The following is a 26,873-nucleotide window of genomic DNA, read 5'->3' as shown; positions in this document are numbered from 1 at the left end:
AATTTAAAAATTTTACAGAGTTCTTCAAGATTTTACTATTAGGCTGACACATTCTTCTGAATAATTAGAAACAATAAGAATTTGACTATTAATTAGGGACTTGTTTCAAGGTCTGAAGTTCAAACCATACCAAAAAGTGGTCCACTTGCCTTCACTAGTTAATGCCTTTTCCACTCATCACCCATATTACACAGCAACAAGTTACTCTGTCTCTTACCTGTTTTATACAATTTAAAGTTTTGGGCCAGCAAGATGGCTTAGCCAGTAAGGTGTTTGCCGACAGTCCTGAGAACCTGAGTTCTATCGCAGGACCCCCAAGGTGGAAGGAAAAAAGATGGACTCCACAGACTTATTTTCTAATCTTCACACAGACTGTGGCATGCCTACACTTCCCTATATATTAAAAAAATGTTTTTACTTAGTTGTTTGGGACATGGTTTCTCTGTGTAGTCCTGGCTATACTGGAACTTGCTCTGGAGACCAGATTGGCCTCAAACTCACAGAGATCCACCTGCCTCTGCCTCCTGAGTGCTGGGAGTAAAGGCGTGCACCACCATCTGGCTATAAAAAATAATTTTTAAACACTACCTTTTCAGAATTTGATTTTCAAAACTATTTCAGTTTAAAACTCATGCAATAAAGGGAAAAGGGTATGTAGAGTGTAACGAGGTTGGAATGTTCCAAAGTTTGGGTCTGACTGTCAAGATTATAACCTTGGTTTTTTTTTAAAGCATGTGTTAATGATAATCTTAGGTATTGGCTCAGGTTAGCCGAAATTGTAAGCCTGTTATTTATAAATTAGAATCTGTTCATTTAACTTACAGCCAAACATTGTCGTTTTACTTCTTCTTTGTAAATTAACTCAGTTGGTTTGGAGTTTAGGAAATGTATCTGTCAAGCATGCACTCCTGTAGCCTACATGATACATTTTCACCTCCTAGAAAAGTTGTGGATTGTTTCCTAGTGATTGTGCGTGAGTTTGAATGCTTCTAATCGCTGGCTTCATCTTAGCTGTGATTATAAGACTCATCCCTCTCTAGCAAAATGAAGGAGTAACTTTAAGATGTCCTTACTCCTTAGAGACATAGCTCCCAGTTCCCTGTCACTCAATTCCACCTTCTCCTTCCAGTAGAATGCTGGATTTGCCTGTTTGCTAATCACAATGTTTGTAGTGTTTCTTCAGAGATCCAGCATTGTATATAGGTTATGTCTTGGTTCTTTTAATTAGATCATTCACATTGTAACTTTAACCTCAGTTTCCCGGGTACATTCCTGCCAAGGTACTGTTTTATTGTTCCTTCACTAGCCAGGTGTGCTTACCACCTACAGGATGAGTTACTCAAGCGATAGGAAGAGACCCTGTCAGAATAAACAGATAGTGGGAGTGCTCGGGGCCTATGCCCATAAGCTGAACTTTTGTGTAGAAGCATAGCAACACATACTGTTTAATGGGATTACTGAGGCTGGCGGTTTTGGTGTGTGTGTGAGAGAGAGAGAAGGGGAGGGAGAGGGAGAGGGAGGGGAGAGGGAGAGGGAGAGGGAGAGGGAGAGGGAGAGAGAGAGAGAGAGAGAGAGAGAGAGAGAGAGAGAGAGAGAGAGGAGAGATTGGACATGAACCAAGGATCCATGCACTGTACCACTGAACTTCACCACTAGCTCCATTATATAATACTTTGCCTGTTAGTATATTAGAGTATTCTAGAAAAGGATATACTTCCCTCCCTGGACAGAGAGCTTATTTTGACCTTACTCTTGGGAAATTATCAGCTTTGAATTTGAGCTATTGTCTTGCTGTGTACCCCTGCTTGGCTTCATATTCACCATGTGGTTCAGACTGGGCCTCACTCTGATGGCAGTCCTCTTGTCTCAGCCTTGTGAGTGCTACAATTGCAGAGTATACTACTCTGCCCAGTTTACATAGCCTCACAGCATTATCGTGTGTGTGTGTGTGTGTGTGTGTGTGTGTGTGTGTGTTTGATCCCACCTTGCTTTAAATAACATATGTGTGTAGTTCTTTTTTTCTTTTAAGAGAGAAACATTTCAGAACATTTATCTGAAGCAATGATTTGTCTATACTCTGGGTTTAGACAAAAAACACATGAGACCCCTGCTCTATTTGTATGTGGCTCATGATGCTATTAATCTAGAATATTGTCATAGGTGTTGTTATTCTGACATATGCTCATAAGCAATATAAATATAGAACTATAGTTCATATGCATGTCTCTGATTGCTTATTTCTTTTTAATTATAGGAGCCTATGGAGTTGTACTTAAATGCAGACACAAGGCAAGTACATGATTTTTACAAAGAAAAATATGTATGTATTTCATCTGTTTTGAAATGAAAACAGTTTTCTTTATATGTGGGCACACAATTAAAGTTGTCTGGTTCTGGTAGTGATGCTTAATGAAATAGAATTGATATATGTAAACAGGGGAAAAAAGGCAACTTTCGGGATAAACATGTTCATGGTAAGTGACCATTACATTTTTGTTTCTAGTTGCATACTATTTTTTAAGCAATCTATTTGTGTATATGTGAAAGCTGTATAGTGGGAAGAAAGAGGTTGAATGGAAGGAAAGAAGCAAGACAGTGCCATATTAAATTTGTATTCAGTTACACATGAGTGAGGAGTTTTATTGTGTGAATTTCACATAGACCTAGTTGATCATTTGATGGATTTCATCTAGGTTTTGAAAGGTAGTGAATGGGTAGATGTTTGGCTGTGTGCAAGGAGTTGGGATACTAATGTATGGTTATGACTATTGGCTATAGTTGATCACTCAAAATTAATCATAAGGTTTTTGACTAGAGCAATCATAAGTTATTCATAGTCACTTGAAGTTTCATAGCTGTTACTCGGTGAATGCATCTTGCTCAGAGACTCCATTTCTGTTAGAGTGTATCCAGTCAAAGTATTAGTATTTAGCCTCATGTTATTTTGTTTTAATTTTAAGATCAAGGTTTTCATATTGTGATTTTTCCCTTTTTTTAGTTATATAGTTTGGATGCGAAATGAATTTAACTATTGGACCAAAGATATTATCATCCATCAATAGAAATTAATGTATATGTAGATAATGAAAGCTTTTCCTTATAAATACTTCCTACCTTTTAATCTTAGAATCCATCACCGTATGGTTTTGTGTTTTACATCATGGACATATTTTAATACAATGACTTCTTAATTGGTGAATTTGGGTATTTGAGTTACTTTTATGTTGAAATTTTCTGCAGATCCTTGTCAGTAACTAAATCTCAAAAATTGCCTGAATGCTCCTGGCTCTTGATTAAGGATGATTAAGAATTTAAAATAAATGTAATCAAAATAAATTTAGTACACTGAATACCTCGTTAAGAAGTATTACTGTAGTTTGAAATTAAACAAATGGAAAGTTCCCTAATGAAATGCTCTTCTTTTAATGAGTTTCCTTGAGTTATAATAAATTTTCAAAGCTTTAAAAAAAGAGTTCTTAGGTGGGTATTACTGTTGAAATGTAGGATGTTAATTTCCAAGTTAACGTTGACTCTTTTGTGACTATGACTCCTCCCTTTCTGTGATGGCTGTTTTGTACCGTGTTGCAAATAGAAGCATCGATGTTTAATTGTGGGCTTTAACATTTTATTATTGGTTTTTGAGTCAGGGCCTCAAATATCCAAGGCTGGCCTCAAGGTCACTATGTAGCCAGGAATGGATGGCATTGAACTTCTATTCTCTTGCCTCTAGCACACTAGAGTGCTAGGATTACTGTTATGTGCCACCACAGCCTGGGTATGCAGCGTTGGGGCTAGAACCTGGACTCCTATGAACATGAGGCAAGTGTTCTATTAAGTAAGCTACATCTGTACTTTGTCCTAGTGATGAGTCTTAAACCACAAGAATTTAGGAGATCCAAACTTATCTAGAATACACACACACACACACACACACACACACACACACACACACACACACACACTATTATTTGCTTATGATATCTATCTATCTATCTATCTATATACACACACACAATTTTTTCTGCTAGTCTTTGTCATTCATTAATGTAAATTTAGCCATTTGTTTGTTTTTGGGGGGAGGAGTGGTTGGAGAGAGGATCTTATGCAGTCTAGGCTATCGTCAAAATTCCTATATAGCTAAGGATGACCTGAAATTCTTCATCCTCCTGCCTTTATCTTCCAAGAATTGAGCTTATAAAGTATGCCCCATCACACCTAGCAAGGTGGGGTTTCATTTGCAGAAACCTCAAGAGCCAAGTTTTAAAATAACTATTTTCATATAGCCTATAAGGGCAAGAAAACTACACTGTATTCATCCTTGTAATTCAAAGCGTTGTATCTAATAGTCAGTAGAGATCAGATTTCACATTCAAAATGTGTTTCCCAAAACCAAAGGATGCCCACTCTCATCCACTTTCCTTCAGTCCCATATTGCTGGTACTATGTATTAGCAAAACCAAGTATATATTAAGACAATATTCTAACAAACAGGTAAATGGAAAGATAAAAACAAATTATTCTAGCTGCAGGAGTAGCTCATTTGGTAGAGTGCTTACCTCGCATGTAGGAAAACCCATGGTTTGTCCACAGTACAGCATAAAACAGCATGGTGGCACATACCTGTGATCACAGCACTTAGTGGGTGGAGGCAGGAGGATGAGGAATTCCAGGCTCAAGCCACTCAGCTTGAGCCTGTATCTAAAACTTATCTTTTCCTGCTTTTCACCCAGTGAGAGGCTCAGATCGACATTCAAAGTATTGTTGCTTTTTCCTTTTAATGCATCTAAAAAGATTATCAGAGGCTGGAAAATTTAAAGCATAAATTAGGCTCTAACTCAGAATAATCTTGTTTTAGCCCTGGCAGCTCTTTGGTCATTTTACTTGTTAGAGTATATCCTTTTCCCAAGTGAAATCAGACCTGCAAAGCTATGCTCCAATGTATTGTATGGTTGTGGTGCTGACTATTTAGACTTCAGTACCGAAGGCTCATGGGTGACTTACAGGAGACTTTGCTTGCTTGTGGTGTGCTACATCATAGTGTGCACGTAGAAGTCAGAAGACAATCTGTAGGAGTGAGTTCTCTCCCGCCACATAGGTTCTGGGATTTGCAGACAAGTGTTTTTACATCTTGTGCTATGTCACTCTCTAAACTCTTCTTTTTGGTTTAGTAGTTGAAATGTTACCCAAGTGAAGATATGCAGCTTCTGCTTTCTTTCTTCTTTGTTTTTGATAACTTCTATTTTTTTTGTTATGTGTACACATTGATGTGGATATGAAAAACTCTTAAGAATGACTACAAAGCTTCTGCTTATAATGACTTAAAAGTACTCATATTTGGAAGATGCACCATTTTTTTGACCTATACGCCGACACAGATACCTTGGTGGTTTTCTTTTTATTCATATATGTGATCCCCTCCTACTCCTCCCGCTTCTTCCTGGGGACCTGAGTTTGCTTTCCAGTAACCACATCAGGTGTCTTACAAGCCTGGAACTCTAGCTCCAGGGGGATTTGACCCTTCTAGCCTCTGTGGGCACCTACATTCATGCACACACACACACACACACACACACACCTCTGCCATGTACACAGACACACACACACACACACACCCGCCAACTGCATTCATGTACACAGACACACACACACACACACACACCTGCCATGTACACAGACACACACACATGCATTCATGTACACAGACACACACACACACACACACACACACACCTGCCATGTACACAGACACACACACAGACACACTTGAAAATGTTACAAAACAAATCCTGTAATACACACTACATATTAAGCCCTGTCATATATAAGCAGTGTCATACTAGACACTCTGCAGATGTTTTATCCCCATTTTACAAATAAGAAACGACTAATAAATGAGCCATGGAGGAAGACCATGATCATATGTCTACTAGGTAGACAAACCAGGCTTTGTTCTCCTTCTAGAAGAAGGTAACTTGAGAAGGAAATGGAGTTTTGAAATGATAGGATGCTTACATGAGGGAGTACAGAGCTGAATGAATGGGCTACTGAAATTGTTGCATCTAAAGAAGACTAAGAGAGAAGGAAGAACTTGAAAGATACTATTTATAAGTAGTCTAAAGATTATAGGAGGACCTATGATGAGGATTGACAGATAAACAAATCCATGTATTACAATGAGCCACGTATCAAATTGACTATTAGTGAAATGGGCATAAGCTATTTTTTTCAAAAGTCGACAATCTAGAATGTGCCCTTTTCTTCTTTCACATGTTAAAACGTGATTGTAATAGGTAGCATAAAATTGATTACACTCACTAGTTGTGCTCGCTAGTTTTCTATGTGCTTTACACAGGCTAGAATCATCTGAGAATGGGAACTTCAGTTGAGAAAATGCTTCCATAAGATCTGGCTGTATGAAAGCCTGTAGGGCATTTTCTCAATTAATGACCAATGGGCTAGGACCCAGCCCACTGTGGGTGGTACCATCCCTGGGCTGGTGATTTTGGGTTCCATAAGAAAGCAGTCAAAGCAAGCAATGATGAGCAGGTCAGTAAGCAGTACCTCCATGGTTTCTGCATCAGCTCCTGCATCTGAGTTCCTACCCTTAATGATTTTGATGATGAACTAAGTTGCTTTCAGTCACGGCGGTTCATCCCAGCAATAGCAACCCTAAGACACTAGTAACAAATATCTCTATTTGTCTGTACCAAGGAGACAGACATTCTTAGTTGTTCATTACTCAATTGTCAGTTTATCGTTTGTCAGAGGGTTTCCTTGGTGGTTTTTAAAGGTTTATTTTGAGATAAGGGGTGTGGTGGTTTGAAGGAAACTGAGTGGCATGATTAAGAGATGTGACCTTGTTGGAGTAGATGCAGCCTTGTTTGTGGAGTTGTGTCACTGGGGGTGCATTTTCAAGTCTTAGATGATGAAACCAGGCCCAGTGTCTCTCTCTCTCCTGCTGCCAGAGGATGTAGACCCTCTCAGCCACTCTCCAGCACCATGTTACCTGTGTGCCAAACACATGCTTCCTACCATGAGGGCAGTGTAGTAAATCTCTGAGCCTGTAAGCCATTCCCAATTCATTGTTATCCTGTATAAGAGTTGCTGTGGTTATGATGTTTCTTCATAGCGGTAGAAACCCCAAGATAGTGGATGTCCTCATAATGTAATCCAAGTTTTCCTGAAACTTACTACGAGACCCAGGCTAGCCTTGGTCTTCCTGACTTAGCCACATGAGTGCTGGTAGTACAGGCTTGAGTCATCTTGCTTGGCTAGACTTCATTGTTAGCAGCATACTTTTCCTTCCTTTTTCCCTTTCCCTTTCCTTCCTCCTCTCCTCTCCCTCCTCCTCCTCCTCCTCCTCTCCTCTCCTCCTCCTCTCCTCTCCTCCTTTCCTTTCCTTCCCCCTCCCTTCCTCCTTTTTCTTTCTGAGATCATTGGCCTGCTAATTATAGCCCAGGATATCCTAGAATTCAGTGTGTAGCTTAAGCTGGCATCAAAGATGTATTGATTCTTCTACGTCATCTTTCTAAGAGCTAGGATTTAGAGATGAGCTTTCACACCTGACAGGAGTATATACAGAGATTTCTTTTGCTTTTTTCCAAAACAATTTGTGGGCTCTTTAAACATCAAACTGTACCAAATCACTAATATAACAGCTTTTTAAAATACTTTCGAGGGTTATGTTTACTTTGGGCAAACAACTGCCATCTAAAACCATGCAGGTTTTCCAAAACAAAACTAACTTGTTTCTCTCCCCTCCCTCCCTCCCTCTCCCCACTCTCTCTCTTTCATTTGAGGCTTTTTCTGTATATTCTTGGCTGTCCTGGAACTTGCTCTGTAGAGCCTCTGCCTCTGAGTGCTGGCATTAAAAGGTGTGCATCATCACGCCTGGCTAATTAACTTGTTTTTAAAAACCACATTAAATGAAGCAAATCTTCTTCTTTAATAATTTTAAAACAAAGATCAAAGAGATAAGAGTCGAGTAGAAATTTGTTATATTATTTTCTCCACCATTGCTTTTTTATTTAAGTAAATATCAAGGTTTCTGCTTCATGTGCATAAATTTTTATTACGTAAAATCACAAAGAAGCTTAGGGTTTAATAAATATTGTAAAAAATACTGGGAAAAGTTTGCAGTTTTCATTATAATCCATTTTAGAGGATTTAATTTTCTGAGGGTTATGGAGATTAATGAGATGTCACTGGACTTCAGGTTTAGGGCAAAGATAATAGGAATCATTAATAAAGAAAATATCTTTTGTCCTTTTTTTATAGAGGCACTCATACGGAACAATTAGTTCACTCAGTTTCTGCTCTTGACCTGTTTTTTTGTGGTTGTTGCTGTTGCTGATCTAATTAGTTTTCTGAAATACTGTGAGACTTTCATTAAACCTTACTTCTCTGTAGTTATGTTTTCTCTTATTTTTGAGACAATGTAATATACTGGACTTTGTTATGTAGTACAGGCTGGCCTTGACATTGTGACATTCTTTTTGTTCCAGTCTCTATGAGAATTACAGAAATGAGCGGTCAAGCCCCTCTACTAACCTATTGACAGGAAAAACTGCCCATATTTCTACATCCCCAAAAGAAATGGATGTTACTTTCCAGGCAGATCTGACTTCTTTAGGGAAGTAGAAGAATTTGACCTTTCCCTGCTTCCTGATTGCTTTAATCTTCATCACACTAGTGTCTAGATTTGGTTTTATGTTTATTTCTTGGTTAATAGAACAAAGAAATACTCATCAGAATTACCTTTACTAGTTCTGTCTACACTGAAGACTTTACCTCATTTTTTCTCATTTTTTATTTGCTTGCTTACTTTATCTTTTCTTCTCTCTCTTCTATCTGTCCCTCCCTCCCTTTCTTCCTTTCTTCCTTTCTTTTTATTGACTGGCCTGGAACTTGATATGTAGACCAGGGTGGCCTTTGACTGTCCCTGCTTTTCACATGCTGGTATTAAGGCCTGCACCACCATGTCTGGCCCTGACTTCGTTTCTAAAGCATCTTTTTTACCCTCTGTAGAGGATTTGTTCTCCAGGCTCCTTCTCCTGGTTTCCACATTCAAATGGCCAGGATCGTCTTGGATTCCTTGTTGGGAACCAAGTCCAGTTTTCAGTACCACCTCTTCTCTGTGCTTCTTTCAGATCCCTCATTTCCAATCAGTGTCATTATTTATCGAGCATTTATAGGGTGAGGCTAAAATCCCTTCTTAGGAAAATGAGGATTTAATAGCTCTAAGACAAGAACATTCTTTCTCCATATTCTTAAGATGAGTGAGTTCAAACTGGGTGGTGGTGGTGCATACCTTAAATTCGCAGCACTGGGGAGGCACAGGCAGACAGATCTCTGAGTTCAAGATCGAGTTCCAGGATGACTAGGGCTACACAGTGAAACCTTGTCATTGGAAAAAGAAGGGGTGATTCCTTGTCTCTGACAAAGGTCTGTGGTTAAGCAATTTATACCATCACCTCATTGCTAATTTTCTTCAAAACTTCAATAGTAAAAATCACTGTGGATTATTTTTCTGCACAGGCTTGAAAAAATATATTCACTGATAATGTAAGAAAAAGCTAATTAATAAATGCCCATTTAGCCATTAGTGGATATTGTTAAATAATTAATATAGTCTACCAGATGTTGAAAACAGTAACTGGAAAGCAGTGCATTGTATTCTAGGCCTGGCATTAAAACCTAAATTGAACACATTATCTGCTTAAGAACAAAAATTCTACGGAGGGTTGGTAAAGTATCGGCCACTTAGCTAGGAAGGTGCGCTCCGAAATTCAGTAAGAATGAATTCTTTTGAGAAAGTTCGTTCAGCCTAGCTAAACCAACACATAAGGTTACATTGCCCATTGCCAAGGAGTTTAAAATGGGGTTAAGGAGTCAGTCTGAATCCTATAGAAGATGGCAATCCAAAGGAGAATGTGAAGCCTCTTTTTCCTGTTTCCTATTTAATCCTGTTTATGAAAAACTCTTGTCAGTAATAAAGCCATGGGAAATTACAGTATTTCCCAGTGCCCCTTAGGACAACTGCATAAAGCTGTGAATGGAATTAGGAAGCAGTACCATTAGTGCTAGCATAATAAATGAGAATGGGTAGTAGGAAGCTCTTTTACAAACTCCGGGGATCTAGAATCCTTGTAGTGATAGCATGATGGGCTAGAGAACTCAGATGGCATGGTGCAAACTTGACCATAGGCCCTGGTCATTTCCTCTAAGTTTCTGGCCACCATATTAGGATGGGTAAGGAAATTACCTTGAGTATGTAGATCTGAAGTTTGCAGACTACCATGCATGGGCCAAATCAGATCTATACTCTACTTCTTGAACAAAGTTTTGTTGGAACACAGTCATACTCATTCACCTGTGCTATTTCTGTGGCTGCTTTGTGTGACACAGTTAAAGAGCTGTATATTATTGTATGACCCACTAAGCTTAAGCACTTATCATCTGACTTTTACAAAGAAATTTGCTTATTTGTATTGTTAAGCAAACTCAAACTAGGAGAATATGGCAGAAATAGTATAGTGATCTCAGTGACTCTGTTTCTATCTGTTTCTTGGAGCCTACGGAATTAAAATTAATAAGGTAATTTTCACTGAAAATTACTTTAACCTTTATTTCAGTTTGGGTAAAGTCTTTAAATTGTTACATGGGAAATTGTATGTGGTGAGAAGTAGAATATTCTGGGAATCAGACATACAGAAACATACAAATCAGTGGCTTGAATAGCTGTTGTTCCACTCAAAATGAACAAAGTACAATGCGCTCTTCTTGAGAATGAGAACATTCTTGCAATGTGAAGAATAAAACTCTTTCAAGAAAAACAATGGAATATCTTTCTTGTATAAGCCAAGTAGAAATAAATACATTAATCGGCCACAACAGTAAGTTCCATTTAAAGTTTCTCACCCATGTATCTTGTTAGCTGCTTTACCCCCTAACTTTTAACTTAGCAAGAATTATCCTTCTTTTATGTGAGGGAAACCGAGGTTTAACTAGTTTAATTTCCTAAGGCCTATACAAATTGATTTTTTTTTGTAGAAATGATAGTTAAGACATAGTTTTGCCCCCTCGTTAATAAGAAATTCACATTACACAAATTAAACATTTTCAAATGCACATTTCAGTGTCCTTTAGTACATTCACAGTCTTTCAAGTTTCGAAGTATTCTGTATCCCCCAAGGAAAGCTCCATATTTATTAAGTATAAACTCCCCCATTTCATCTCTCCTCTTGGCAGTTGGATTTCTTTCTGTGCTTATTTAGATACTCTTAATAGTTGATATATGTGAAATTGTATGACATGCGCCTTTTGAATTTGGTTTTCTTTGCTTAACAGAAAGGTTTTTTTTTTTTTCCTGAGGTTTGCCCACATTGACCCATGCATGGACGCTACCTCCTTTATCAGGCTGAAATGGCATTCTGCTGTATTGTTTGCATCTCTTCTATCTGGTTTATGTATTTTTCGTTGTTGGATGTCTGCTTGTTTCTACCTTTTGACTACTGTGAATAAAACTGCTGTGAGCATTCCTGTGCAAGTATTGGAGTTCTGTTTCCAGTTCTGTAGGGTGCATACGGAGGATGGAGAGACTATCATATGGAAATTCTATGTTTAACTGGTTTCCATAGCAGCAGCACCACTCTATATTCCCACCAGCAATGTACCCAGGCTCTAGTTTTTCCATATCTTTATTTTTCTTTTGAAACATTATAGCCGTCTCAGTGGATGTAAAGTTGTTTTCATTTACATGTCCTGTCCCTATGATTAGTAATGTTGAACATTTTTTCATGAATTTATTGGCCATTCGTATATCTTATTTTTTGCTTTAAAAAAGATTAATGTTGATTTATTTGTGTGTGAATGTATGCATATATGTGTGTGCATATGCACATGTGTACATGCAGGTGTTCATGCATATAGACACATTGGAGCCCGAAGAAGGCATTAGGTATCCTCTATAATCATTTCCTCTGTTTCTTTGAGGCAGGGTCCCCTCTTGAACTTGACATTAGTATCTTAGCTAGGCTGAAAGTCACCAGTGATCCTGGTGTTTCTCTCTCCCTCGGAGCTGGAGTGCTATATGCCTGTTTGTTACCAGGTTGTGGGGATCTGAACTCTAGTCCTTATGATTGTACGTACAGCAAGTGCTTTTAACCACTGAGCCAACTGGCCAGCCATTTGGATATTTTATGTAGGGAATTGTCTATTCAATTCTTTTTTAAATGGAGTTTTGTTGTTGTCTAGTTTGAGTACAAGTTTCTCATCTGGCATGTGGTTTGCAAGTATTTTCTCTCATTCTTTAGGTGGCCTTTCATATTCTTGTTACTGTTTTTGATGTAGAAAAGACTTTTAATGTTGATATTATATTTACTTTTCCTTTATTATTTGCCCTTAAAAGATACTAAAATCCAAATATCTGAAAGTTTAGATGTTCTTATCTGTATTTAATAGGATACTAGTATAATTTTAGCTTTTATATTTATTGGCCCCCTCATCTATTCTGAGTTGATGTTCATATGATTTTCCTATACTGTGATACAGAGGTCCAACTTTTTCATTTTTATCGAATTATTTCATTTAATGTGCATGTGTCTATCTATGCACCACATGCATGCAGTCCCCACAGAGGCCTAAAGGTGGTGTTGGATCCTCCGAAACAGGAAATACAAGTTGTTAAAAGCTACCTTGTGGGTTCTGGGACTCCAACTCTAGACTTCTGGAAGACCTCTGCTACTCCCCTTAACTACTGAGCCATTTCTCTGGTCCCTGGTTTTTATTTTTGTTTGTTTTTTTGTTTTTGTTTGGGGTGTGTGTGTGTGTGTGTGTGTGTGTGTGTGTGTGTGTGTGTGTGTGTGAAGCATGTGTTTTTATATTCATGAGTGCACGTGCAATGGAAGGTAGGTGTCTTCTATCAATATCTAGCTTTTTTGTTGTTTGTGAGACAGGGTTTCACTATGTAGCCATAGCTGTTCTAGAATTTACTCTGTAGACCAGGCTGCCCCACAACTTACAGAGATCTGCCTGTCACTGCCTCCTTAGTTCTGAGATTAACGGTGTGCCCCACCATGCCTGGTTTCTGCTTTTATTTCTTGAGACATGTCTCTTACTGAACTTGGTGCACAACAGTTGGTCAGGCTGGGTAGTAAAGTTCAGGGATGTCCCATTCCCCCTGGCCATCTTCTTACACACTAGCATTCCGGATTCGTGCGGCTCTGCTTGGCTTTGTATGTGGGTGGTAAGAATCTAAACTCCAAAGGCAGTTTACTCCCAGAGCAAAGCCCCAGCCCCTGCTTTTAGTTTCTTTTAAACTGAGACTCAGAACAGTCCAGGCTGTTCTCCAACTCAGTTTGTAGCTAAGGATGACCTTGAGCTTCTGATCATCCTGATTCTATATCCCAAGTGTTAGGATCACAGTCATGAGTCACCACGTGTAGCTCTTATCTTATTTTCTTAATTTTGCATGTGAATATCCAGTTGAGTTGGACCTTTTATTGAACAGATAATTCTTTCATTTACTTGTAGTAGCACCTTTGTTGAAAATCACTTGGCCCTAATTGTGGGGGATTGTGTACCATTCATTTTTGTCCATTGGGCTTTGTTCCTGTCTTTGTTCCAATACCAGCTGTTCTACCTTGTGAATTTTAGGGTCAGTTTTTCCACTCCTGGAGGTAGGGAAGCCATTGGAATTTTGATCAGGGTTGCCTAGAATCTGAAATTTAATCCCCCAATATTTTATTGATTGATTGATGTATTCATTTTCATGCTTTTATAACTGAAATTGATCTCTTAATTTCCTTTTAAGATTGTTTGCAGTATGGAGCAGTATTCCTGTTAATTTTAGTTGTAATGAAAGTTTTACAGTTCAGTAATATACATGCGTAGTAATATGAAAACACTCCTACCATCTGTTTTCATTTTTTCATTAGGCTAAATAGAAGCCTGGAACTAAGTAAGCACTATCTCACAGATTCTCCCCACTCATCCCAGTACTTAGTAATTTAAGCTTCTTTCCTTTTCTGTGATGTTTACCTATTGTAGATTGTTTGTGCTGCTGGAATAATATAATATTTGTCCTATTGTATCTGACTTCTTCCATTTAAATAATGTTTTTAGGGTTCATCCATGTTGTACATATGAGAACTTCATTCTTATAGTGGTCCATTGTATATGTATATGTATGATATATGCCTCACATTTTCCAATCCATTCATCTGCTGATAGAAACTTATTTCCCTCTTTGGCTATTATGAATGCTACTTTATACACAAGGATCCAAGTGCTTGTTCTCAGTACTTGGGAACTGAGTATACCTAGTAGCAGAATTCCTGGGCCCATATGGTAAGTACATGTTTAACACTTTGAGGCTTACTGGATTTTGTGTTTTGATCTTATTTTCTGCACTGTTTCTAACTTTATTAGTTCTAGTAGATTGGGGTTTTTTTTGGGGGGGGTAGATTCTTTAGGATTTCTCTCTTTGAAAATGGATACTTTTCCTTTTTCATTTCCACGTTAGACATTCTTCATTTGTCTAGCCTAATTGATGTAGCTGTAACGTCACTGTTGAAGTGACCAAAGTAGGTGAAATAGGTGGTCTTTTGGCCCTGCTGTTTAGAGGAAGGCTTTCAGTTACCATTCCCTTTCTAGTACATGATGTTAGCTATGGGATTCAAAAATATCCTTAAGTAGGAATGGTGGTGAATCCTTGTAGTCCAATCTACTCAAGACCCAGCTACTCTGTAGGACAATCTTTTGAGTTTCAGATCAACCTGAGAAACAATAGCAAGTTTCTTCTCCAGAAAGAAAGAAAGAAAGAAAGAAAGAAAGAAAGAAAGAAAGAAAGAAAGAAAGAAAGAAAGAAAGCAAGCAAGCAAGCAAGCAAAGCAAGAAAGGGGGGAAAGGAAGGAGCCTATTATCAGGCTGAAGAAGTTGCATTGTGTTTCTCTTCTCTTTGTGAGCTCTAGTGGGAGGTAAGGGAGGTGGAAGATCAGCGCTTTCTTATCACAACCAGCTCTTTCAACAAGCCTTTTCTTATTGCTCCAAGCTTTTTGAAGAGTCGTAGGAGTGTGAGAAAGTTCATTCCCCCCTTTCTTTCTTACATTCTTTTTTCTTTTTGGGGTATAGGGTCTTACTGTTTATCCCTGGCTGGCCTCAAACACAGAGATATATCCTCCTATCTTTCCCCCTTGAGTGTTGGGGTTAAAGTCATACTTGAGTCCTTTAATACATTAATTATAATTCTGGTTTCGTTTGACATAGTGTCTTACTGTGTAGTTTTGGTTGGCTGTGAACTAGTGGTCCTCCTGCATCACCCTTCAGAGTGCTAGGATTACAGGCAAGAACCATAGTGCCTGGTTTATTCATAGTTATTTTAAATTCCTTATGTGATAGTTCTTAAGTCTCTGCCTTATTTTCATCTGGTTCTAATACTTCCTTCATCTATTTAGGTCATTTTCTTGCCCTTTTGTATGCCTTGTGTGTGCACATACTGAATATGGTATATTGGATGATACTCTGAAAAAGTAGGCGTTTAGTAGGGATTTTATGTTCCTCAGCCAGGAACTGAGTGAGCCATTAAAATTTTTCCATTCATTCATTCGTTCATTCATTCAGTTGATGTGTATGCATGCATGTGTGTGGCTGCACACATGAAGGTCAGAGGACAGTTTACAGAGATTAGTTCTTTCCTGCCACAATGTGAGTTCTGGGAATTTAACTCAGGTTCTCAGTGTTGGCAAGCATGTACCCTTCTGTGCTAAGCTATGTCACCTCATTAGTTTCCTCCAATGCAGTGGGTTGTAACCTTTTTAATACTGCGACCCTTTAATACAGTTCCTTATGTTGTGGTGACCCCAACCACAAAAATCTATTTCATTGTTTTTCATAACTAAAATGTGCTACTGTTGAGCTATAATGCAAAAACATCTGATATGCAACCCCAGGAGGTCACACCCACAGGGGGAGAACCTGCTTTACGCCTTTTGTTCAGTTGTTTGTTTTTGTTTGTTTGTTTGTTTTTTCCTACTTTTTGCTCCTAGCCTTTCCCTAAGATTATCAGAGACTGTCTCGCCTGTCTCACTTTTCGGTGGTGGTCTTCTGTTCTATACTGAAACCCTGTTGAAATGGTGGGAAAGAGTGAGATGGGGAAGTGTTTTGTCACGTAGGGCTTCAGCTGTGCAGGAGTCCTCCTTAGCCATATCCTTCCTAAACATTTTCAGGGCCACTGCGTCTTTCTCCTCCTTTTGCTAAGTGAAATGGGAATAACAACTTGGACTGGAGCTAATTAATTCCTCTTCTTCCAGAATATATAAGTTTCAGGTACATTTTGTTTGAGAGTGTTAGCCTTTGTTATTGAAGAACATTCTGAACTTATTTTGAACTGGGCCACAGGGTACAGACTTGTAATCTATTTGGGAGGCTGAGGCAGAGGCAGAGGCAGGAGATTCCAAGTATAAGGTGGGCCTGGATTACAAGAATGGGTTTATTTGAAAATTGTACTTTTGCATTTCAAAAGTACTCACATTCTCCATCCCGAAGAAGGTTTTGTTTTTTGTTTTTTTTTTTGTTTGTTTGTTTGTTTTCTGTTGTTTGTTTTATTTTTGAGACAGGGTCTCTGTGTAGCCTGAGGTGTCCTGCAATTTCCCCCCTGACCAGTCGGCCTCAACCTGTATATGTGTCTCAAATGCTGGCAGGAAAGGCAGGCACCACCACACCTAGCGAGGAAGAGATTCTGATTGGCTCTTACACCCTGGGAATATTTTCAGATTGGTTTGCTTTTCCTCTCCTACAAAGGAGAGATTTCAGAATTCTGGAGGCAAGCGAAGCTTCAAAGTGGAGGGTCTCTTCTCCTTGAGCGCTCATTCCACAATGGTCTCCACTTAGCATAGGCAGATTTATTTTCATTACTAATATTTTACTCTGGAGCCTTTGGCCACAGGTAAGTGTCTTGGGGGTGATTCTATGCATTTGTCCATCTAGAGACAGGGACTCTCTTGCCTGCAGCCCTGCTTCTCTAGCAGGTTGGACAAACTGCTGACTTCAGAGTTATGCTAGGGTCTTTCTTTCCGCACGACCGGAATGATGATATCTGAACTCCACATGTGTTGGAGCTGAAACTGGAAGTCCTACGTTTATATTTTAAAATTAGAAAGATCTTGTCCAGATTAAAAATAATGTTCTGCAAGAGGGTTTTAAACTTTCCTGTGAACCATTTGCTTAGCAGAGATGACTCATTCTCAGTTATTTCCATCCTTTTGAGTCTTAGATCTCTATTTTCATATGTTTAGTAAGAACTTTTTCAGAACAAAAAATTTGAAAAGCTTAAGAACTTCATCTAGTTCTTGAAAATTGCTAAGAACACTATCTTGAATTAACTAAAAATATTATGTCTCTTGATACCCCCAGCATTGTTTTTTTTTTTTTTGACTTGTCAGCTACCTTTTATAGACTTCACTAAAGTAGTCCTGGGGAGTTTTCTTTACTATTTCATCCTATTTGTTTTTGTAAAAATATCTCAGTTTCTAAGGCACTTTCCAATGTCTAGAGATGCAGCTCTTTGGACTGTGAAAAATGAACGAGAATAAAGGTAGAAGTCTTATACTGCCAATGACTTGTTCTCAATTAGCCTTGAGGAAGGAACTAATTATAAACTCTAGATCTTGGTGACTTTCGCTTAATAGGACTACTTTTATACTCTGTGTGACAGAGGACAGTTCATCTAAAATGTGTTATTTATCTAGCTGAGAAAGTACTCTGTGTACTTTGAAGCCTTGTAATTTGATAACTTGCTAAAAAATTTAATTTGGGGAAGCTTATGTCCTTACCCTTGGATAAGAGTTGCAAACAGTCTCAGGTGATTGACACATTGTAAATTTCATTAATCTCGCCCTTTTTCTAGGGTTCATTTTAAATCTTGTTTTTCTCACAGCAAGTACTGTGAGAAATGGCCATTAGAACAAAGAAACAAATTAGTTTTTAGATGTTTAAAATTGATTATTAATTGGATAACTCTTACCATTTATGTTAAAAAATATTATTTTTCCTGTTTTATTATACCCAAGTATTTACAATGACTATGTTTGGGAAAATGTTTTTTGAAGTAGGCAAATTCAAATATTAAGTGTGATGAATATGATTTTAACTCAGCAGTTGAAACTTACTTTATAAATGATTTGCTGCATTGAAAATATTTAATTAAAATATTAGTTATGTAAAAATTACCAGTGGTCCATTCATAGTGAGACATATTTGGTATGCCCTGAATTAGAGGCAGACAGCCCTTCATTCTGCTTTTGCTCTAAGGACTTGGTCACAGAGAAATAGAGGATCTTGGGAGGAAATGGATGGAGACTAGCAGGTGTTCGGAACTGCTTCGCTCACATTTTGTATCCTAGAAGCTCCCACCCACACTCAGTAGGCTAGGCGATGGTAGCAGTGCTCCTCCTGCAAATGTTCTCAGCTTAAGCCCTTCGTGTGTCCTAATTATCTCCTCCTAACTGCTGGGCCATCTCTCCAGGGCCTCATCACTCTTGATAGCCTCTTCACATTTGTTTCCATCAAAAGTCACTTGCTCTCTGTTAGCCCGGTTCCCATCCTCTTCCCAAGCTATTCGTTCCTGCTCTAATCCTGCCCTGTCAGCCCTCCCACTCATTCTGCGAAGCCTCAGATAACCATTTGTAATGTCTTCCATGGCCTCAGTCTTGTCCTAGTTTCATGGTGTAATCTTTGGTTCTGCACCCAGGGCTTCTTTCTTACTAAGTAACATCTGACATAGCTCTTTTGTGACTTTCACCTCTTACACTGCCCACTGTGTCAACCTTTACCTGTCTTGCCTTTTAGTGCTTTGAATATAGAGTTCTTTACCTTTAATTTGTTTGCTCTTTCTCTCTCATCAAGCAATAATTTTCTTGCTTCTTGTATGGCTATCTCTAATCAGTTTGGCTGGGGTTTTCTTACCTTATTCTCTGTCAGTATCTCCTGGTTATTATCTTCTCAGCATCTTATTTACATGTGTAATTGTATAGTCACTTCTTCACTGAGTCTTCCTTTAATTATATAATGTACATACTGTTTTGAAATTAAGATATAGGATGTCTCTTACACTGGATTTCTTGATTCCTTTTAGAATTGTGAAATGATTTATCTTTTGATCAATTATATCATAGATTTAATAAAATGCTGTAGCTTTTAAAGACAAGATCTCACTCTGTAGCTCAGGATAACTCAATAGTTAACCCGGGCTGGCCTAGAACTCTCAGTGACCTTTCTCCTTCAGCCTTCTAAGGGCTTGAGATTACTGGCATGTAGTAGCAAAACATGATATTTGAAATGATCTAGTTTTCCCATTTGATTTCAAGTTCCACAAGTTCGTTACTCACTGGAAAGTGCCCATGCCTGCTATAGTACATTTCACCTAGTAGACACTGAACCTAATGGAAATGTTGGCCCAACCTCTACAGCTGCATCAATCAGTGTATGAGTATGAATTGTTAATATGCCAAACAGTTGACTCATTATTTTGGGCGATTGTTTTATACTGAGGAGACCTTTAAATTTATGCTTTCTCATTTATGTAACTTGTTTCATTATAGGTACACATATGTTCTGGTTTAGGAGCACTCACCATTTATGAAAATGCATTCCATAACTTTTGCCTGGTGTCAGCAATTTCCTTTTATTAGGGGGAGTAGGGAAGGTACCAAACAGCAGCAGGCTTTTAGACTTTAGGCAGGCGTGACTCTTGAACTTACTGTCTTATTTCACTTCATCCTCCAAGGCGTGCACTTACTTGGTGTGCCCACCTTTTAAGTGCAAGAACAACGGACAGGCAACATGAGTGATTGGAGTGCCTTACACCAGCTCCTAGAAAAGTTTCAACCTTATTCCACAGCTGGAGGAAAGGTATGGATCAAGGTCCTTTTCATTTTCCGCATCCTGCTCCTGGGCACTGCTATCGAGTCAGCCTGGAGTGATGAGCAATTTGAATTCCATTGCAACACTCAACAGCCTGGTTGTGAAAATGTCTGCTATGACCAAGCCTTCCCAATCTCTCACGTGCGCCTCTGGGTCCTACAGGTCATATTCGTATCTGTGCCTACACTCTTACACCTGGCACATGTGTACTATGTGATTCGACAGAATGAGAAGTTGAAGAAGCAAGAGGAGGAGGAACTTAAAGTTGCTCATTTTAATGGGGCCAGTGGGGAAAGGCGCTTGCAGAAAGATACAGGAAAGCATCTCAAGTGTGGCAGGAAAGAACATGGTAACAGGAAAATGAGAGGCACATTGCTGCTAACCTACATGGCCAGCATCTTCTTCAAGTCTGTCTTCGAGGTGGTCTTCCTTCTGATCCAGTGGTACCTTTATGGATTCACTCTGAGTGCCGTTTACATCTGTGAACAGTCTCCTTGCCCACATCGGGTGGACTGCTTCCTCTCTCGCCCCACAGAAAAAACCATCTTCATCCTCTTCATGTTGGTGGTGTCAATGGTGTCTTTTGTCTTGAATATCATTGAGCTGTTCTATGTCTTATTTAAGGCTATTAAGAATCATATGGGAAATAAGAAGGAGGAAGTTTACCGTAATCCAGTTGAGCTACCAAAACCTTCCTGTGTCTCTTCGTCAGCTGTTCTCACCACCATATGTTCTAATGATCAGGTGGTCCCGGTGGGACTTTCTTCCCTCTATATTTAAAGAGAACAGAACCATGTCAGTTACAGTGCATAGTCTAAGGGGGAAGGGCAGGCAGGAAGTATCCTTTCTGGCTTGTTCTGAGCCTTTTTTTCCCTCTGTGATGATAAACAGAATTCTTAGAGGGTTTTAGGTAGACAGAAAAGCAAAGCAAGTGTACTGGACATTAACATTCTAGAACTATCTAACAGAAGCAATGACTGAGCTAACAGCAGCCTGATAACCTAGACTTTGTGATTTATGCTTGAAAACATTGTGGAAGTAAATTATCTTTTCCCTTAAAATGCATCATCCAATTTATTGAATAATATGTAATAGTTCTGTTAATTGAAAAGAGTATATATTTCTCTTATACACTATAGCAGTAATCCCATTGCTGAGATAAACAACATATTTTACTTGTTCAAGGTAGAGTCATACTTAACTGGATCAGTTGTACTGACAAAAGCACTTGGGAACACTACAAACTTAACGAAATGCTTAGAGGTAAACTCTGAAATGTGCCTACGTGAACTTGGCAATCATAGGCACTCTCGGCTTTGTTCTCAGTAATGCATATTAATTCAGATCTTACATTCTGCGGTGAGTTTTGCAGTCTCATGGGATGACTGGCATTTTTCATGTTCATATTAAGATTTTATTTGGAAATCAGGAGAGGGTGAAGGGGGGTTGTACAATTCCTGTGTAATTGGCCTGAAACATATCAAGAAAGGGTACCCATTTCTTCTAATACCTTTTAAAACATTCCACAGGTGGTTGAAAGTGTTGAGCTGCAGACTTTCATTCTTGTATGACAGCCCCCCACACAAATTTATACAAGAAATATTAATTTGCTTACCATTTGATGTTAAGCTACTGTTGTGTTCAGCTTCATTTCATGCAATGCCAGCTTAGTATATCTTGTGGAGAATTCTTTAGTCAATAAAGCCTTTGGAACTCTTCATTGGAGCATCTTAATTTTAACAACCTAAGGTGGGTGTGGTGGCTTGTGGAGGCCAAGGCAGTTGCAGAGTGTCCTAGGCCCTTGGCTAGCTTGGACTACAGTGAGAGACACTTCTGCCATGAAACACAGTACTCTGTAACCACAGGTTTTGGACGTCAGGTTGAATGACTCTGCCACTGTTCCAGGAACAGCATCCTTCACTTCATGTAACAGAATCCATGACTTTGAGATGTGCAAGAAGAATGTTACTTAGGTTTTTTTCCCTTCCCTTTTAAGGGATGTACTCTTCATCATTAAGTATCTTCCCACTCCAGGGAACTCAGGAGAATGGAGAACACAGGAACAAATCATCAAACCTGCAGTTTATAACATCTTGTTCTGACAGTTGGTACAGTCTCATTTGGAAAACCTAGTCTCTTAGTTAAATGGGGAGTTTTAGGCTTTCTTTGCAGTACATTGGGAAGATTAATCAGTTACTTCGTAATGGGGTACTTATGCCTTTTGGACCCTGCAAAAGTTCGAAAGCCTTTGAATCAGATTGGGCACTCCCTAGTCCCATTTATTTCACAGTCATTTTCACATGTAGCTTTCTTGTTTTGATTGCAGTTTTACCCCGAGATAATTACAGGTTGGAACATAATTGTAAGAAATAATAGATTCTGGATTCCCTCACCACATTTCAGTAGTGACCTTTTTTTTTTTTTTTTTTTTTTTTTGAGACGGGATCTCTCTATGTAGCCCTATTTGGTTTGGAACTTGCATTAAGGAACTTGCTATGTAGATAAGGCTGGCTTTGAATTCACAGAGACTTACTGGACTTTGCTCCTGTAGTGTTAGGATTAAAAGTGTGTACGACCATAACCCTACCTGGCCAAATATGTGGAGGTTTTTTGTTTTATTTTGGTTTTGTTTTATTTTTTTTCTTCAGGCTTTGTATTTATTTATTTTTTTTAATTCATTTATTTTTTTACTTATTCCCTTTATATCACATTCACCACCTGCATCCCAGTCACTCCCTGCCACAATCCTTCCCACCCTCCTCCCCTTCTCCTCTGGGCAGTACACCCGTACTCCCTTCCTTCCTTAGCACGTCAAGTCTCTGCACGTCTAGGCGCCTCCTCTCGCACTGAGGCCAGACAAGGCAACCCAGCTACTAGACATATCCCACAGACAGGCTACAGCTTTTAGGATAGCCCCCGCTCCAGTTGTTCAGGACACATATGAAAACCAAGCTCACATCTCCTGCGTATGCAGAAAGACCTGGTGCAGCCTGTGTATGCTCTTTTTGACTGGTGGTTCATACTCTGAGAGCCCCCCAAGGGCCCAGGTTGTTGACTCCTGTTGGTCTTCCTGTGGGTTATATTCCTTTTGAAACACTAAAGGGAGACATAGGATGACAAGTTTAGTATATTTAATCTGGTCTCTTGAAGCTGTGATTTGCTTTATCAGAAGGTGACCCTGAACTTCTGGTATTTCTGCCTTCACCTCCTTAGTCCTGGGATTACAAGTATATGCCTCCATGCCTGGCTTATACTATGCTGGGGATTGGATCCATGGCTTTGTACATGTCCAGCAAGCCACTGAGCTACACCCCCGATTTTTACTGTTTTTTAAAAATAGGGTCTCTTGTAACCCATGCTGGTCTTGAACTTAGTATGTAGCCAAAGGTGATTTTTTTTCCTGCTTCTTTCTATTTACTAGGAGTACAAATGCGTGCCATCATGCTTGTTAACTTTTCACATAATTTCAGGTAGAAAATTGACACATTATTCATTAACCTTCAGATTTCACCCATTTTATATTCACTCATTATATTTTAGTTATGTATAACTTCATAATTTGTGTAGAGTTATGTGCCCTCTACAGTCAAAATATACAGCAGTTTTAGCAATATTATCTTTTAGCCATGTCCTTTCCCTTCTTCCCAACCCCTGGTAATTCCTAATCTTTACTTCATCTGTATAATTTTTTCATTTCAAGAATGCTCTTTAGACAAATTATATAGGCTATAACACCTTTAGGATGATTCTTTTGGCACTTGTTGTTTGTGTAATGTTGCAGTAAATAATTAAAAAAAAAGGTGTGCATCTGGTTCCCTCGCATACCATTCCACATTTTCTCTCCTGGGCTCCCTCTGACCCAGGCGATGTGCGAGCCATTCCAGCTCGGCATCCTGCCAAGCCGCCCTGTCCTCACTCACAGCTCCCTTGGTGGCTCACTGCCATGCCAGTTTCATATAGAGACCGCCTATCTCACCGCTCTCTTACTGTGGACTCAATTAAGTCACCACAGAAAGAACACACCACACAATAACCTCTGATCCAATTGAGAAGACATAATTTTGTTCATTTAGATAGCACAAAATCCTGTGCACACCCATCCCTTCAGAATAGTCATAACAACCTGTAACTATGCACAGAGAGGAAGCTTAAAGTCTTCCGCCATGTTCTTCCAGCTCCTCCTCCCCTCTCTCCTCTCTCCTCTTCTCCCTCCCTTCTAAAACATTTGTTCCCACCTATCCTTCCTTCTCTTCCCATGACAGGTCTTGTTCTATTGTGAACCTGCCTTCACCTGCAGAATGATGTCCACCACAGTGTATAGTATGTTCAGCGTTACATTTATGGGTATGCCTGCCTTGCAAATACATGTGCAAGCCAGAGGGTTGATACCAGCTAGGCAGAGCCTAGATAGAATGAAGGCTATCGCTTTCTGAACCAGAATAATAGAAATCCAGTGTGTGTGTGTGTGTGTGTGTGTGTGTGTGTGTGTGTGTGCGCGCGTGTGTTTTAATGAAAGATCCCCTAATAAAGTCTGTCAGCAGTACTTTAGACGTTAATTTTGAAAGAAGATTTTGCTGTTTATCTGAGTGAAAGAGTTCATAGTTTTGTGGAGTTCAGAGGCCTGTGAAATAAATATAACATGTTCTGTGACCCTAATGAGCACTTTTCTTTTCTTTTTTCTTTGGTTTTTGTGTTATTCTAGTGATTGACAGTTAATTGATTCCTTGTGACAGAGTCTTGCTTGTGTATGGGCTCACTTTAGTGATTTTGTGTGTGTGTGTGTGTGTGTGTGTGTGTGTGTGTGTTCGTTCTCACATACACAGACAGACAGACAGACAGACACACACACACACACACACACACACACACACACCCATCTATCCATCACCCTTCTCCATCTAAATCCCTTCCAACTTCCACCAACACTAGGTAGTCATCAAAGAAGGTTAGAGGGGAAAGGGAGCTTCAATCTTGTTAGACTACCTCCTGCTGATTGGGGGCATCAAGTTATCATGATATCTCCAACCAGCAATCCAGCAACCAGCAATCTAGAAATGCAGCAATCTAGAAAGAGTAGAAGCAGCAAGAGCAGCAGCAGGAAGCAGCAGCAGTGGGGGCAGCAGCAAGAGGAGAAGGCCCTCTTGGGGTGCTCATGTTCGTACCATGTCAAGAGTTCCCAGAATTCCAAATGTAAAGTATCTGCAGCTGGCAAAAATCACAGCCCTGCTAGATCATGAGAGAAATCCTAGCAGCTGTGGACAATCTGAAGCAGCCCCAATCCCATACCTGGGATTAAAACAAAACGTAACTACTGGATTTTAAAAGACACCAAAATTCTCACTACACTTGTGTCCTGAACTGATAATTAAACTTTCAGTCCCCTTTCTCACTTTTACAAGTGCACTGCCACATTCATCTTACAATTCTGTTTGGAAAATAAAACTTAAATTTACATCCCCTGACTTGTGATCCTATTGAAACAGCTTGGCTGCTATGCTGTTGTTAGACACATGCTAAGAGGCCTTGTGCCTTATAGTTATCTTAGTTATCATGTTTTACTTGGGTTACCTTTAAGCCTTTTGCTGAGGGCTGCTGTCTACCAGGCAGAACATACCTGGCTTCAGCTCCCCAGGCCATGTACTTTGTGATCAGATGGTTAAAAAAAAATCTCTGCAAGAACCTCCAGTCAGAAGTCCTGGAGACCTACATGCATGCAAGTGTCATAGCCCCATGGCCTCCCCAGGCCTGGTAGTGACTCTGATCTGGTCAGTTCCAATACTGTCCTGAGGCTTAGCTTACAAATAACAGTAAGGACTGGTAGTCTCCCTAAGGGAAAGTGGAGCCAGGCCTTAGAAGTAGACCTAGGTCCTCACTTGGGAACATACTTAAGATGTTTGGGAATACCTACAAGCAGAACATTTTGTTTAACTTAGATCAACACTGAACTTTTTTTTTTTTTTTTGGTCTTTTCATTTAACCCAACAGTATCCCAGGAATATGAGCTATTGTTAGGCCCAGATTTCCTAACAAGGAGATTGAGGTACCAGGAGGTGAGTAATACCCTTCAGGCCACTCACTTGGGTAGTAATGTGCTGGAGGCAAGGTTTAGATCCCTGTAGTCTCTGGCTCTCGAACTGATGATCTCATCCTTCTTAGATATCATCCTTCCTTTGGAAGTCTGATGGCCTTTGAGTTCTATGTCACCACCTTCATTTGCTTGGCATCAGGAGTGGCAGATATGTCTGAAAGAAGATGCCACACCATTGAATATTATTAAAGAATGTTTCCAATGAGGAAGGTTGAGTTTGTTTTTCCCCAACTGCCTAGGAAACCATGTAGGTAGACTTGATAGCATTGTTATGAGAGAGGACCCAGGACAACTTACATTTTTTTTAACTGTTTGGAATGTAGCCCTCTATATGGAGAGTTTTCTTTTTGACTTTCTTTTTGTAAGTAGGAAACAAAATCTTCTTAGAAAACTGGTTGCTTAGTGCTCGATAGAAATTTTAGCATGGCTTGTGATCTGTGTATTTGTTCTACACCATATTTCTTTGTGCTTTCTGATCGATTCTGTGCTGTAGCTTTAGTCTTGTTTAAATACAGCTAGAAGAATAGCTTGAAGGACATAATTCAAAACCAGTATGTCAATATTATTCATCGATTTAGATTTTAGCTCAAGGACTTCTGTAAAGCTGTTAGAAGTCAGCCATGTTCCTTGTTCCTCAGTTAGAAAAGATCCATGCTTCCCTTTACTTTGCCTCCTTTTCAGCAAAAATACTTCCTCTCTCCCCCTTTTGAAATGTAGACTCAAGTCCCATTTTATATGTATATATATATATATATATATATTCATTCCATGGACTTAGTACAATGTCTTAACTATTTGTTCTATGCCACAAAATACAAAGTAATGAATATAAATCTGTGCTATTTTGTTAAGAAATAGTATATAA

At 39.2% G+C, this 26,873-nt stretch overlaps 2 protein-coding genes across 2 annotated transcripts in view; both read left to right on the top strand.

Annotated features, from left to right (window-relative positions):
* Positions 1 to 26,873, top strand: part of Cdkl5 (cyclin dependent kinase like 5) — a 183,341-nt gene that overhangs the window by 65,047 nt on the left and 91,421 nt on the right. The window contains 1 exon segment of the mRNA XM_032889581.1: positions 2,255 to 2,289. Coding sequence (XP_032745472.1) covers positions 2,255 to 2,289 — 35 coding nt within the window.
* LOC116888303 (gap junction alpha-6 protein) lies at positions 17,069 to 20,966 on the top strand. Its single transcript, XM_032889577.1, has one exon. The coding sequence runs from the start codon at positions 19,840 to 19,842 to the stop codon at positions 20,698 to 20,700; it is 861 nt and encodes a 286-aa protein (XP_032745468.1). The 5' UTR covers positions 17,069 to 19,839; the 3' UTR covers positions 20,701 to 20,966.

The sequence above is a fragment of the Rattus rattus genome, chromosome X (assembly GCF_011064425.1).
Source record: "Rattus rattus isolate New Zealand chromosome X, Rrattus_CSIRO_v1, whole genome shotgun sequence".
Classification (NCBI taxonomy): Eukaryota; Metazoa; Chordata; class Mammalia; order Rodentia; family Muridae; genus Rattus; species Rattus rattus.
Note: the sequence above shows the minus strand (reverse complement) of the source record. Positions and strands in the feature narration are given on the sequence as shown.

Bases quoted from the DNA above. Each gene is read 5' to 3' on its own strand.
- LOC116888303 (XM_032889577.1), top strand. From the start codon at position 19,840: ATGAGTGATTGGAGTGCCTTACACCAGCTCCTAGAAAAGTTTCAACCT.